Consider the following 15,639-nt stretch of genomic DNA (forward strand, 5'->3'; position numbering starts at 1 on the left):
ATACAGAATGCTTAATTGGTTTAAACAATGTTGCATGCTAGCAGGTGCCTCAACCCTCCCAAAACATGAGACAGTGGTGCAACAGACATTTGATGACAACTTTGTTTGGAGTTTACACTTCATGAAAAAGTATAAGGCAATGAAGAGAAAATTGGTCCTGAATGCATAGTCATACTTAAAATCAATTAACACTTAAGGGTGTATTTTAAGGTCAGGTTTAGGATTTTTTTTTATTTGAGACCCCAAAAATACCAATGCAAATATAAGGTAATTTGTCAGCCTTTTCCCGCCATTTTTGAAAAATTAAAATTATAATAAACATAATAAATATCTTGAAAGGTCAGCTCCATAATCTATCAAGATCTTAGCATATTTTTTGTCTTAACTAATGCTCTTCTGTCTTTTAGTATCAATTTAAAATTCTAGATTCTTTTAATTTCACCCAAGTACATCCTTTAAACAACATAGCTTTACAATCTTAGCAATGACCTTGAGATATATCGGAATTTCTCAATTGTAATTATGTAAATCTGTATCAACATATAACTGTGTACCTGACAAAATACCACACCATTACTCAGTGTCCAAAACATTCATCAAAAATGACAAAAGAGGAAATCCGATATATATTTATACTGTAATTTAAATTTTTGTATTGATCGGTGAAATATATCTGAATCAGATTGAAAGTTCAGTATTCATGTTATCCTGATTTATGTGAAGGGAGGACCAGGACCTTCAACACTATCAATTGACAAACATTGAAATCTCCTACTATGTAAATAAATAAAACTTCAAAACTGTGAACAAATATAGCAGATATATTACAATATAAATCTTAGTATAACACAGATATTTTTATGATTGTCATTTTAATTTCACTCAGTTAATAGATTCCTTTTAGAATTGAAAATTCCTGACTGAGTGATTCTATGGACATAAAACCCAAACACATCTTCACAATCATGAAAGCCTTAAGGGTTTTATTGCCAGTCAAGGTTGTTAAAACTCCAATCATCAACAATTAGACTGATTATTGTTGTAAACTTAACATCCAGTGGCCAATATCAGGAGCCTGTTCGATGGTTGTCATTTGTTGAAGTGGTTCATAGGTGTTTTTCGTTTATCGTTTTTTTTTTATAAAGATTAGACCATTGGTTTCCTGTTTGAATTGTTTCACACTAGTCTTTTAGGGGCCCTTTATAGCTTGCTGTTTGGTGTGAGCCAAGGATCCATGTTGAAGACCAAACGTTGACCTATGATGGTTTGCTTTTACAAATTGTGACATGGATTGAGAGTTGTCTCATTGGCACTCACACCACATCTTCTGATATATATGTTCAGAACGATCTACACAATCAGTAAATCAAAAATTAAACATTTCAAGTTTCCATTTTTTTTTCATCCCTGTAACTTACTATTGATTCATTTTCATTGTTGAGTAATGATATCTTCCTCTCTAGTCGTTGGACTTGTGTCTGCAGTTCTGATACCCTCTTTTGAAGATGTCTGTCTTTATCTTCCGAAAGTTTACGATTCTAAAAAGAAAAGAATTATTCATTTATTATAAAGCATCAGGAAAACATTCATACCAAATTATAAATTGATCTGTCAATGCCATTTAATTGGCCTTCTTTTGAACAATGTTTAATAGAGGAATTATAAGTTATAATTGTTTCACCCGATATAGTAAAAAATAATTGTGATGGCATCTATAACGACCGGTACATAGAACAAGATATATTTTAATGCTATGTTTGTATAAGACTGTGCACTGACAAAATATTCAACATGAGATCCAGGTGACTATCAAATTTTGTAGATTATTTGCTTCAGTTTAAAAGCTCTGAAGCATACAGGCTCAAATGGCTTTATATGCAACTTCAATATGAGGTGAATTGGCAATGATTGCATGATGATTGTTCAGGTTGCTAAATGTCCTTCTAATTGGCAATGATTATGTAAAGCCATATCAGTAAGATACATTAGATTCCAAATTCCATTTTAGGAATGAACTGCCCCTGTTTAAACTGGTGTGGTGACGTGGTGGGAAATATGTGCATATATTTTAAGACATTGTAACATTGTAAAGATAATTGCTTTGAAAAATCAAGTTTTCCAAGAAAAAGCACCAACTGCAATATATGGAAGATGACAATTATTCATCCTTGCATTATATATTTATTTAGTATAGACCAAACCCAGGTTCTTACCTGTTGCAAAACCACTGAGAATGGAATGTTATCCTTTTTATTAGTAAACATCCCTGGCGTATACATATTAGGGAGTAAATCCATCCCACTTATAGGAATAGGTCGTTTGATACCCGTCATGTTTTTTCCTGTTACAGTCCCTTATAGGGAGTTTTCCACATGTAAATAGCTATAGCCATTAAATGTTCCAAATGTTGTAACACTTGGAAATTAGATTTGCATAATGCTTCATTCCATCAAAAACTTCATCTCTATTCTTTTAATTGTAAGTTCGTTCATTTTTTGCAATGTTTTCGAAAGATCCAACACATGTCTAATTCGATAAATATTCAAAATATTAAATCAGAGTTCTTTTGATGAAAATCGTACATAATTAAAATCCGTCTTTTCATTCTAAAACAACTTCAAGCCATTCAATTTATTCAAAGTTAGATTAGGTTCCATTTAATAAGGAATTACACACACAAACTATAATCTTCTTCTTAATAATACAATTTCAATAAATTTATCAGTTACCAATTCATTAGTTAGAATCGGTTAAAATTTAATCCTTTAATCCAATGCAAACTATATAATTGCTGAATATTTTATCCGAAATTTTAAAATTTGTGTCACTTGATCCTACACAATGTGCGATGTAACGCTTTTGATCTTTTTACTGACGAGTAAATAAAACAGATATATAAATCTTCAAAAACAGGCTATAGGGTAAAACAATATTACTTAAGAAAGTTTCTTTATAATCCCTTTAAACTGCATACACATATAATATTATGACAGCTGTAGTATAAACAAATAAATTTATATATATGTTTGTCCACGAAAAATTAAGCCACAGGGAGATTGCTCTCAGACCACCGAAAATAAAATGCCTATTATGAACCTGCAGGTGATTTATATATAAAATGTATGTATATAAGTAATTAGTTAACAAATTATTAAAAAAATCTACGTTGACAAAAGCCGTTCCTCTTTTAGATTCTTTAATGATAGTCTCCCTGAACAATTTTCAAGGGTCAGATGAACCAAGTAAAGATCTCGAACCATGCAAAGAAATATCTGCTGGTGATTTTTTGTCCCTTTAATATTTCTGAGGGCTCAAAAGGTTAACTTGTGGTAAATGAACAATAATAGAATCTACTAACAAAGAAATAATCATCCATTTAATATAATGTGCCAGGTTTAATGCGCAAATCAATTGTAAATTTTTACATAAATGTTATGGTCAACAAAGATCCTAATGTGTACACATTTTATGACCAACAGGTCTTTATTATAATATATTTCCCCAACTATTCACTCATCTTATAAAAAAAAATCATATTTGCCTCCCCCCTTTAAGCTGATAACATTCAACAAGTAGATCAACTTATTGGATATATATATATATATATATTGTATGTTGACAAACTTATGAAATAATTAAATCTATTTCAGATCAGTGATATTATGGCGTGTAGATATTTCAGTTATTTATTGAACGGTTATTAACACATCAATAAACACCCAAGTCATATGATACAGGTATATAGGTATGCAGGATTTGCTTATTCTGTCAGACGGGACCCAACTTTCAAGTTGTTTATTTTTAAAATTATTATCATTATTAACTACTGACGATTCATTAATTTCAATCAGGGTACAAATTTTTGAGGATTTAGGAAATTTGATGTCATATTATGTTTACCTTAATTTGGCCAAGAAATTCATGAAAATTCATTTCAAATTAAGAGAATAAATAATGAAACCACAGTATATGTTAGATTGCTGCAGAATGATGTTCAAAACTACACCAAGATACTTGTAATCTTTTATAAGCTTTGGATTTCTAATAATTTGGCCACGAGCATCACTGAAGAGACATGTATTGTCGAAATGCGCATCTGGTGCAAGAAAATTGGTACCGTTAATTTTATTACTACCACTGGGTCGATGCCTCTGCTGGTGGACTATTAGTCCCCGAGGGTATCTGTGACCACCCCAGTAGCCAGTACTTCGGTACTGGCATGAAAATACGGATTTTTTGTGTTATTAAAATTTACTGTTACAAAATGATAGAATTATTATAAATTAAGGAATGTATCTCCCTCATGCAAAGCTCTGATTCCTTTCAAGGATTTGGCTATACTTTTTGGACCTTTTGGATTATAGCTCTTCATCTTTTATATAAGCTTTGGATTTCAAATAATTTGGCCACGAGCATCACTGAAGAGACATGTATTGTCGAAATGCGCATCTGGTGCAAGAAAATTGGTACCGTTAATTTTATTGTAACTTAACTACCTTTTGGTGTAATTAAACATTAATTAAGAGTTATGCAGTTTGGGTTTTGCTCATTGTTGAAGGCCCTCTTGGCACCTGTAGTTGCTTCAATAGCTTCTATGTCATTTTGTCTCTGATGGAGATTTGTTTCATTGGAAATCATATACCTTATCTTCATTTATTCGTATTATATCAATTTGTCTGTAAAGTTAAGCTCGATGGACAACAGGAGTCGGTGGTCAGCTTAGACACAGGACCAAGTGCTGTCCATTATTTCTTTGTCATTTATTGTGCAATTTTACAATAAGCAAGCAACAATCAATTATTTTTATTTGTTTTATCTTATGTGCATGAAATATTTGTCACTGAATATTAAGAAACCAACATTCAATTAAAAAGTTTCAGCTGAACAAAATAAGGTATAATCCTGTTCACCTTAAATCTACATTTTGTTATAATGAACTTCAACTAATATTCAAACTGCAAGCCCAATACTACGACACACCAAATGTCGGACAGTTTCCGTGAAATTTAAAACTGGCATGTAGAGATGATACATGTATGTTGGGGTAAATTACATTAGCTCTTAAAGAAATCTGAGGTTTATTGAGTTATATAATATTCTGGAACATGATAACACTCACTCTGTTGTCACTTAACTCTCATGATCTTAGTGTCACTCACTACTCTGAGGTCTAGAATATTATCTGATATAAGAACTGTACATGTATTTCAGGTATGCTAATGTTAAAAATTAAAGAACAAATTAACCTATAGCTCCTGTCATAATGATGATGATGGCATGATTACTGGTAAAAAAATCTAAAAGTTAACAAAAATTGTCTTTATAATCTTTTCAACACTAAAACACCATATATACACATATATTGCTCATTGTAAAATATCTAGCATTTTTTTAAAATCAAGGGCCTTTACCCCCGCATGCACAAGTTTTGAATCACAAATTAATGAAAACTGATATTATCCGTTCATAATGTTGACAATTTAAATGGAATACTATACGATCCTATTCCCATATTCATGAAATAGTATAACCGTGTAACAAATACGTTACTTTATGTATCAAACTACAGTATATTTGAGTGGTTTACTTAAAGTATGAATACAATTTTCTCAAGGATATTTTACATTAAGTCAATATTAGCTATTATCAATTATAAACTTTTATGGTACGTAGGCTATTTCTCTTTGTTCTGAATTTTAACAAATATTATTTGCATAATTGTTAAACTGCAATATAAACCTTACTCCTAATACTGGGGACACTCAGTCCAAGGAAATGGATAATAAAAGTAATGTTTGTTAAAGTCCTTAAGATTCATTTCAGAGATTTGTCTATACAAATATTCACATGATCATTATTGTAACATTTTGTTCAATATCATACCCTCATTTATTCAAAAAATTTCAGTATTGATTGGAAATGATACCAGACTTGAAAACACGAATAGTTCCCAAGTTAATATCTTTTTCAAGGTGTTTTTAGAGATGAAGTTAAATTTGTTTTGCAAATATCTGTGTCAATGAAACTGTATAAAAATTTATACATCTTTCAGGGGGCGGATAATCCGATTTAAAAAGGGGGGTTCTCAACCCAGGACAAAGCGGGGGAGGGGGGGGGGCTGTTCCAACTATATGTCCCCATTTAAATGCATTGATCGTCCCCAAGAAAGGTTCTAACCCTCGGAACCCTTCCCTGGATCCGCCACTGTTCTTACATATGTATATATATCTTGATACAAAATGCTTATAGCAGAAATTCAAGTGGAAAATATGGTTTTTATAACCACTAACACTTTATCTTCACAATCTATTTAATGTCACGTACCACTTTATATTATATAATTGTCAAATTTATCCAAATTTATCCAAATTAGCTATTTCAAAACTGGTCGATCCCCATTGCATTTTCCATCCTAAACATCATTCTATATTAAGGTGATACAAATTAAATGGACATGCACAACAGGAAAAACCATAATCAGCTAGGGCATGCAGTATCCAACTTTAGGTTAGGAGTCCTAATTTCAGCTGGGATTAATGTCCATTGTTTATCTTTCATCATAATGTGGCTGATTTGGGGGCCCCAAGATGGAAAATATACATCTTCAAACAAAAACAAAAACCCAAGTTTTAAATGTGCTCTATAAATATTGTATTTATTATATGGGCTTCATCGGATAGAAATCATCCTTAAATGTAAGTGTACCTTAATATGTACATGTATACGATTTTGTTTGATTTTGTAACATTCATATACAAAATACAATGAAATAAAAGATGGAGTTTCAACTCAGGTCCTTTTTGAAGCATTATTGAACTTGATAACAGTCCCAGACTTTCTGTTTGAATTGTGATGTATTTAATATGTTGATTTGCATAAGATCCATTTCTATCCAATGCTCATATTATTTATTTTTGAAACACTTTTCAGAGTTCTTATAATCTAATCTGTAAACACATAAAATTAAACAATTTTCAGTGATAAAATGTTTCCTAGTATAGATAATGCTCAGATTATCTCATTACAGGTCCCGCCATTCTTGAGTAACTAACTAAACAGACATCTAACTGAATTCTATTTTATCATGTTGTATTTGTGTCAAAGCCCCAATTGTCACTCAATGTTGACAAACACAGGAGATTGTTGATACATGAAACATGTGTATCCTTTATAGAACAAAATAAATTTACATAATTAATTCAAAAATATGTAAATTATTACATGACATCCTATTTATATATATGTGTCATTCCTAAGCTTTATAGGCCATTCAAAAACGGCTAGCAAAATAGATGCTCTTGAAAAATAACCATCATGTTTAAGGGGGTGCGCGGGTCTAAATCATTTATATAGGATTTGTCTATATTTTTCTATAAATAAACTTTATCTTATAGTTAATAGAAAAATAAAATAAAAAAGTGGGGTCACTGTTCATTTGCGATCACAATCTGCCTTCGAAAGAAGGATACATTTTTGTAAAGGTGGGTTTTTTCTGTTGAAGTAATAGGAGAAATAAAGGTAATATCGAAATAAAAAAAGAAATTTATAACAGAAATAGCTCAAATTTTACAATAATTTAGTTTAAGTACAGCTTATATGGAAATTATATTAAACTAGAGGCTCTAAAGAGCCTGTGTCGCTCACCTTGGTCTATGTGAATATTAAACAAAGGAAGCAGATTGAAAATTGACTACAAAGGTCAATAACTCCTACAGGGGTCAATTGACCATTTCGTTCATGTTGACTTATTTGTAGATCTTACTTTGCTGAACATTATTGCTGTTTACAGTTTACCTATATCTATAATAATATTCAATATAATAACCAAAAACAGCAAAATTTCCTTAAAATTACCAATTCAGGGGCCGCAACCCAAAAACAGGTTGTCCAATTCATCTGAAAATTTCAGGGCAGATAGATCCTGACCTGATTAACAATTTTACTTCATGTCAGATTTTCTCTAAATTATTTGGTTTTTGAGTTATAAGCCAAAAACTGCATTTTACCCCTATGTTCTATTTTTAGCCGTGGCGGCCATCTTGGTTTGATGGCCAGGTCACCGGACACATTTTTTAAACAAGAAACCCCAAAGATGATTGTGGCCAAGTTTGGATCAATTTGGCACAGCATTTCAGAGAAGAAGATTTTAGTAAAAGATATATAAAATTTACGAAAAATGGTTAAAAATTGACTTTAAAGGGCAATAACTCCTAAAGAGGTCAACTGACCATTTTGGTCATGTTGACTTATTTGTAAATCTGACCTTGCTGAACATTATTGCTGTTTACAGTTTACCTATATCTATAATAATATTCAATATAATAACCAAAAACAGCAAAATTTCCTTAAAATTACCAATTCAGGGGCCGCAACCCAAAAACAGGTTGTCCAATTCATCTGAAAATTTCAGGGCAGATAGATCTTCACCTGATTAACAATTTTACCCACTGTCAGATTTGCTCTAAATGCTTTGGTTTTTGAGTTATAAGCCAAAAACTGCATTTTACCCCTATGTTCTATTTATAGCCATGGCGGTCATCTTGGTTAGTTGGCGGGGTCACCGGACACAATTTTTAAACTAGATACCCCAATGATGATTGTGGCCAAGTTTCAAATAATTTGGCCCAGCAGTTTCAGAGGAGAAGATTTTTCTAAAAGATTACTAAGATTTACGAAAAATGGTTAAAAATTGACTATAAAGGGCAATAACTCCTAAAGTGGTCAACTGATCATTTTGGTCATGTTGACTTATTTGTAGATCTTACTTTGCTGAACATTATTGCTTTTTACAGTTTATCTCTATCTGAAATAATATTCAAGATAATAACCAAAAACAACAAAATTTCCTTAAAATTACCAATTCAGGGGCAGCAACCTAACAACGGAATGTCAGATTCATCTGAAAATTTCAGGGCAGATAGATTTTAACCTGATTAACAATATTACCCCATGTCAGATTTGCCCTAAATGCTTTGGTTTTTGAGTTATAAGCCAAAAACTGCATTTTACCCCTATGTTCTATTTATAGCCATGGCGGCCATCTTGGTTAGTTGGCGGGGTCACCGGACACAATTTTTAAACTAGATACCCCAATGATGATTGTGGCCAAGTTTGGTTAAATTTGGCCTAGTAGTTTCAGAGGAGAAGATTTTTGTAAAAGTTAACGCCGGACGCAGGACGACGACGGACGACGACGACGACGGACGCCGGACGCCAAGTGATGAGAAAAGCTCACTTGGCCCTTTGGGCCAGGTGAGCTAAAAATATAGGTCACCGATGAGTTAAAAAAGATATTTCAATTTTAAAGCCAAAAAATGGCATTTTTCCACCAAAGGGAGATAATTTGTAACTTTTTCAATGATCTATACATTTTAAAAGTCATCTGGGGCCAACACGAAGTGGTTGTTTTGAATGATTTTTGTACCATATGATAAAGTAACAACTACAAAAGGTAACAAATTAAATTTGTAGTGAAAATCAAATGTTTATTTTTTTTCTGAAATTTTTATACCCTCGAGCCTCCTTCATAGTTATAAGAAGATGTGATATGTCTCAGTGTCAATGAGACAACTCTCCATCCAAGTCACAATTTGTAAAAGTAAACCATTATATGTCAAAGGTAATGGCCATCAACATGAAGCCTTTACTGTGACACACCGCAAGTTTTAAAGATAAATCCAGTAAAATTTATATTACATAGATTGCTAATTTGTCAATTGCCAAATATAATATATTCACTCTTTGCGATAATCTTTTAAATCTTACAGGCAGAGTCACCACAGACTCAATTTTAAAACAAATTGTGTTACATTCTGTTTGCTTAGCTGTAAGAGATGATTTTTTTCAGGTCCAAAACCAATTATACAAGCCAGGGCTCAGCTGGGCCTCACAGACTAGCTAAGTGTAAATTTTCAAAAGCAGTTACATACAGGAGGCTAAGAGAGTGATGTGGGGCAATTGCCAACTTCAATTTTCCAAAAAAAAATCTTACAATCACAGATGTACTAAAGTTGCATTGGAAAGTTCATTATGCTGCATTTGAAATGTCTTTTTTTTCAAATTTGCAGGTATTTGTGGAAAGAGTCTAGCTATAATCAATTAAGATTTATATAAAATAATGTACTATTAATCTGATACTTTAAATTCCAGAAAAACTTCAACTATCAAATAATTCCTATCCATAAAAAAAATAATAGTGAAACAAAATTATGAGGATAGGGATATATTTAAAGGAAGTAATTTTTAAATGAACAAGAAGTAATTTCAGAAATACTTTCACTATATGCTGATAATATCCTCCCTAAATTGTAAAGAAGAAAGTCGTATAACAGGGTAACTGCACACATGCTTATTGAAACATAAAATGGATTGAATTCCATAATGGCCATTTAATTGCACATATTAAATTGGCTATATGCACGAAAATGTTGACAAATAAACAATTTGATAGTAATTCAAATAAAAGTCTACATTTATGTTGAAGGAAAGATGTCCCTGAAACACCTGTATAGAAGATATAAAGGAGACCTATTTGTATAAGATCATCATCAAAGATGAACATGTAGAGTCTGAGATCACCCATTCATTCATAAATTTCAATTGAATGTGCAAAATTACTTCTATTCAATTTTAAATGTATTGCTATTCAAATGATAACCTTAGATCTACTCCTACTACAATCATCATTATCATCGCAAACAATATATGCACTGTATTCCTAAATTACAAATTGTTGATTGATTGTGAACAAATCATGTCTTTTGAAATTTCTTAGAACTGACAGTTTTAATGAACCATTGGACTTTTATTTCTTCACGTTTTTGTCCCATATAATGTTAGTAATCTTTCAAATAAAAGTCAACAAGCCCTGGGGTCATATACACATCATGTCAACGCTTACTACAGCATTTTATCATGTTTATGGGCCAAGAAAATTTTGTAATATTCCTAGTACTAGTATATCTAAACATCTAGATCTTAAGATGCTAAAAGGGGTGTTAACTATAAGATAAATTACATTAAATATAAATGTAGTCTAAACACCTCCGGGTGCGGGAATTTCTCGCTACATTGAAGACCTGTTGGTGACCCTCTGCTGTTGTTTTTTATTTGGTCGGGTTGTTGTCTCTTTGACACATTCCCCATTTCCATTCTCAATTTTAACTTATAAGAATAGAAGACAAAGCCCTTAGAAAAATCCATATTTGCAGAAGGGGATTTAGCGGCCGTCGAGCCCATGGGGCCCATCTGAACTATTGCTGGCCTCCTTTTTTGTGGGAAATTTGGTGGTTTATTTAGGGAATCATTGAAGAATGATTGGAGCAGGCCCCTTCTTAGGCAGTCAGTGGGCCCCCACTTATAAACATTTCTGGATCCACAACTGATTTGTGTAAGAGAATTTTCTTAAAAAAGATGCATCTGAGTTTAATGCAATGACCAAACAATTTAGACCCATTCTTCTGTTGACCCTTGCAGCTGATGCAGTAGTACAAGATAAATTAATTCTGAAAGTGGATTAAAAAATATTTTGGCTCAATTATGATGCCAGATTTAAAAAAAAAATAGCTTCATATTCGAAACATTTGTTTACAACTTTAAGTAACATAAATGGTGACAACAAAAATGAATTATACAAAAGTATTTATTAGGAAAAATATTGAATAGGGAAAACAACAATAACAATTTAAAAGAAGAAATATCAATGCAAAATATCAATACCTGGAACATGTAGAAACTGTAATTTAGACCCATCACCTCTTCATGTCAGGACTAAAGGATCTGGAATTACTAACTAGTAACAAAATAGTAGTCTTATATAGAACTCTACAGATCCTGTAAGGACCTCCATGTTTGAGACTCAGAAATAGTCCTATCAGAATCTAACTCTTATAATCCTTAGGACCTTTAGTCTGCTACTCAGAATAGTCCTATAAGTGTACAACTCTAGATCTTAGACCTATATGTCTGTGAGTCAGGCGAAAAACATCTAAATCAAATATATCTATCATTAAAATAGAAAACTTGCCTTATACATCTGGTATTATATTGATGTTATGTATATTTCTCATAAAATAATATTTACAAAAGTTAACATGTGTTACATTCATGAGTAAGAAAAATTTTCATTTACTAAACAGACATTCATGCATTCACTTAAAATAAATAGTATCTTTTATCATATATTTAGTACAAAATACAGCTATTTTGTATATCTAATAAAGGTTGTTTTTCCAGTCTGAATCACCTACCCTGTATCGCATAGCTATAAACCCGTATCGCATGGTAAAACCCGTATCGCATACCTTTTTTTTTTTTTTTTTTTTTACATAAAGTTTTTTGTTTTTTTTTTGCTTAAGAAAAAATTTCCTCAAAATAGGTCATTTTTTATAATGACGTCATTGTTTGGTATGTAACGTCACGAACGTCAAGTTTTCATATTGTATGTGACGTCACGAACATCAAGTTTGCATATTTTTTGGCACACTAAATGCAACTATAAAAAATACAAAACACTCAAATAAATACAATAATAAACAAAATATTTTTAAAACAGCAGCAGGCAAATGATAAGGTAACCCAGGTGCTTTGTATAAGCAGTTATTTTAAGGCTTTGAACCAAAACAAAAGCAGAACTGAAGGTAACCCAGTGCTAATCTATCGGGATCAGAAAACAGTTCATATAATACAATACTCTTCTGTTGAAATATATGATAAAGCGTATAATACATGGCAAAATTCGTATCACATGCTGTATCACCCTCGACCAATATCATCCCTCGGGCCTAAAGGCCCTTGGGCTGATATTGATGTCTCGGGATGATACGACATATGATACAGATTTTGCCATGTATTATTCTCTATATATTGTATTCTACATGAGGGGGGTGATAGGAGGGGTCCTGATCCCTAAATCCAGGGCTTAAAAACACAAGGTCCCAGAGGTCCTGAATTTAAATAAATTTAAATCCTGACATCCTGAAATTAGAAAAAAGAATCCCTGGATCCGGAAAGGGTCAATCCCGAAATCCCAAGCTTAAAAACTACCGATCCCGCAGTCCCAATAAAGGTCTTATTCCCCCTTCTACATGTCTCATTGAAAGAACAGAGTCAAAACTAACATTCAGCGTGGAATTTTTCAGGACTTTGCTTATCAATCTATTTTCATTACATTTCTAGAATAGTAGAGGTTTGATTGTCATGTTTTTTAACCATTTGTGTGTTAGACGTTTGATGGTGTGTTCTGTCTTACAGTCCATATCTTTGGAGATAACTGGACACAAAAGGGAAAAACATAGGCCAAGCTTTGGGTCAGGCATCTAAAGTTCAGCTGGGATATTTCCATAGTGCTTTAATATATATATGTTTATCTTTCATATTGTCAATATAGTGGCTGATCTGGGGACCCCTATATGCAAAATGTCATTCTTCAAACAAATCAAAAATCATGAGCTTTCAACTTGTTTATGTTAAACTTTGACTTGTTGAGGCAAACTTTTACTGACCATTAATTGGTCAGCAAAAAAGAGCTAAAACCTTTTAATGTAGACAAATTGACACAAACTTTTGTTGAAAAATTGTTGAAACCTGAGACCTGTTCCATAACCTTATAATAGTGTCCAATAATATCATACTCTGAAAAGTCTGACAAATACTATACCTGATAGGAAGATGAGACATAAGTAGGTACACGTTCATCCAAATAATCGTTCTGAATATCACCGTAGTCCTGAAAACCTCCACTAACTTCCCTTTGTAAATCTCTGTGTTTTTTCTCACGATTTGATTGTCGTTGGGACGATTTTCTTTCTAACATAACCTCCATGATTGAAACACAATTTAGAGAAACTCACACAATCTCAAATAACAAACAAGAATTTATAACATTCCCACAATAAAAAGTTTTACAACTTTTTTATTCCATTAAGACTTGGTGACATGAATTCACTAAATAAAACCCGTTATATGCATATTAATCCGTTACAAAGTTAATAAATTCATAATCCTTGCTTTAAATCTGTACGTAATGAATATATATTCAATGCAAATTTGTGTCTAAATCCAGCTAAAATCCATTATAATCATACCGGCAGACCATAATAAAAAGGAGGACTAAAACTTCTCAGGTGAACCACTCTAAGTCACCTGAGAGTTTAAATCTGTCCAAATCTATTTTTGTCCATGTAAATTTCACTATGATATCAAAAACATTTTTCTGTCAGTGCAGGAAGTATTATATAAACGTTGTCAAAACTTAGAAATTCTAAGGATAAGGACCTTGTATGTGGTGTCCCCTAAGGGGCAGATAATTACATGTATGATATTGACTTGGGTCTAGATGTCCATTTCATTAAGTAAATAAATCAGGACCATTGATCTGGTTTTTATCACCTGGTGACTTGATTGAAACACCTGACAGGTAAAGATTACCCTGACATTCATGTAATGTACACAAACATTTTATTAATATTCGATCATTCAATGATGAAATTTTAAAAATAACCAACACAGTTTAACATGTTTAAGACAAAAACAATCATGATAACTCCTTTTTGGCTGCAAAAATAACCCACAACACAGGTTGGTGCAGTCCATTTTAAAGATTCAAAAAGGGGGAGGGGCTCATGGAATTTCATTTAAGCTCTATGTGACATATAATTATCTAACACAATTTTATTCAAACCAATATTGACAGAGTATTGTTTGTTTTATTTGTCAAACTTTTATAACATAGAAATTAAAATTCACTGTGGCAATATATTGAGGACTATAATCAAACTGTGAAATATAGTTGATTGATTTCCTTTAAACCCTACCCTATAATCTAAATACTTATATAATTCTACTAAATAGACCAGTTTAAAAACAAGAGTGCACACGCTGAAATGTCTCACCTTCTATACTAATCATTGATATTATGTTGATAGTCCTAAGTATAAAGCTTAGTTTTATTACAACTGTCTCATAAACTTAACATTAACCAAGATAACTAAACAAAGACCAATGAACCTTGAAAATGAGGTCAAGGTCAGATGAACCATGCCAGGCAGACATGTACAGCTAACAATGCTTCTATACAACATACATGTATATAGTTGACCCATTACTTATAGTTTAAGAAAAATAGACCAAAACACAAAAACTTAACACTGTGCAATGAACCGTGAAAATGAGGTCACCGTCAAATAAAACCTGCGCGACTGACATAAAGATCATAAAATATTTCCATACATCAAATATAGTTGACCTATGGCATACAGTATTAGATAAAAAGACCAAAACTCAAAAACTTAACTTTGACCACTGAACCATGAAAATGAAGTCAAGGTCAGATGACCTCTGCCTGCTAGACATGAACACCTTACCAGCATTCCATACAACAAATATAGTAGACCTATTGCATATAGTATGAGAAAAACAGACCAAAACACAAAAATTTAACTGTAACCACTGAACCATGAAAATGAGGTCATGGTCAGATGACACCTGCCAGTTGGACATGTACACCTTACAGTCCTTCCATACTTTTTCAAGTGGTCACTGAACCATGAAAATGAGGTCAAGGACATTTTACATGTGACTGACGGAAACTTCATAACATGAAGCATCTATATACAAAGTATGAAGCATCCAGGTCTTCCA

General features: G+C 32.3%; 1 protein-coding gene across 19 annotated transcripts in view; it reads right to left on the reverse strand.

Moving 5' to 3' along the window:
- Window positions 1–15,639, reverse strand: part of LOC143076423 (RIMS-binding protein 2-like) — a 152,966-nt gene that overhangs the window by 112,249 nt on the left and 25,078 nt on the right. For 17 of the 19 annotated variants that reach the window (XM_076252195.1, XM_076252196.1, XM_076252185.1 and 14 more), the window contains one exon: window positions 1,419–1,538. In XM_076252195.1, coding sequence (XP_076108310.1) covers window positions 1,419–1,538 — 120 coding nt within the window. Of the gene's footprint in view, window positions 1–1,418; window positions 1,539–2,213; window positions 3,028–13,657; window positions 14,263–15,639 lie in introns of those variants that run through there. The other 2 variants (XM_076252198.1, XM_076252199.1) reach the window with 2 other exon arrangements.

This window comes from Mytilus galloprovincialis, chromosome 5, assembly GCF_965363235.1.
Source record: "Mytilus galloprovincialis chromosome 5, xbMytGall1.hap1.1, whole genome shotgun sequence".
Classification (NCBI taxonomy): domain Eukaryota; kingdom Metazoa; phylum Mollusca; class Bivalvia; order Mytilida; family Mytilidae; genus Mytilus; species Mytilus galloprovincialis.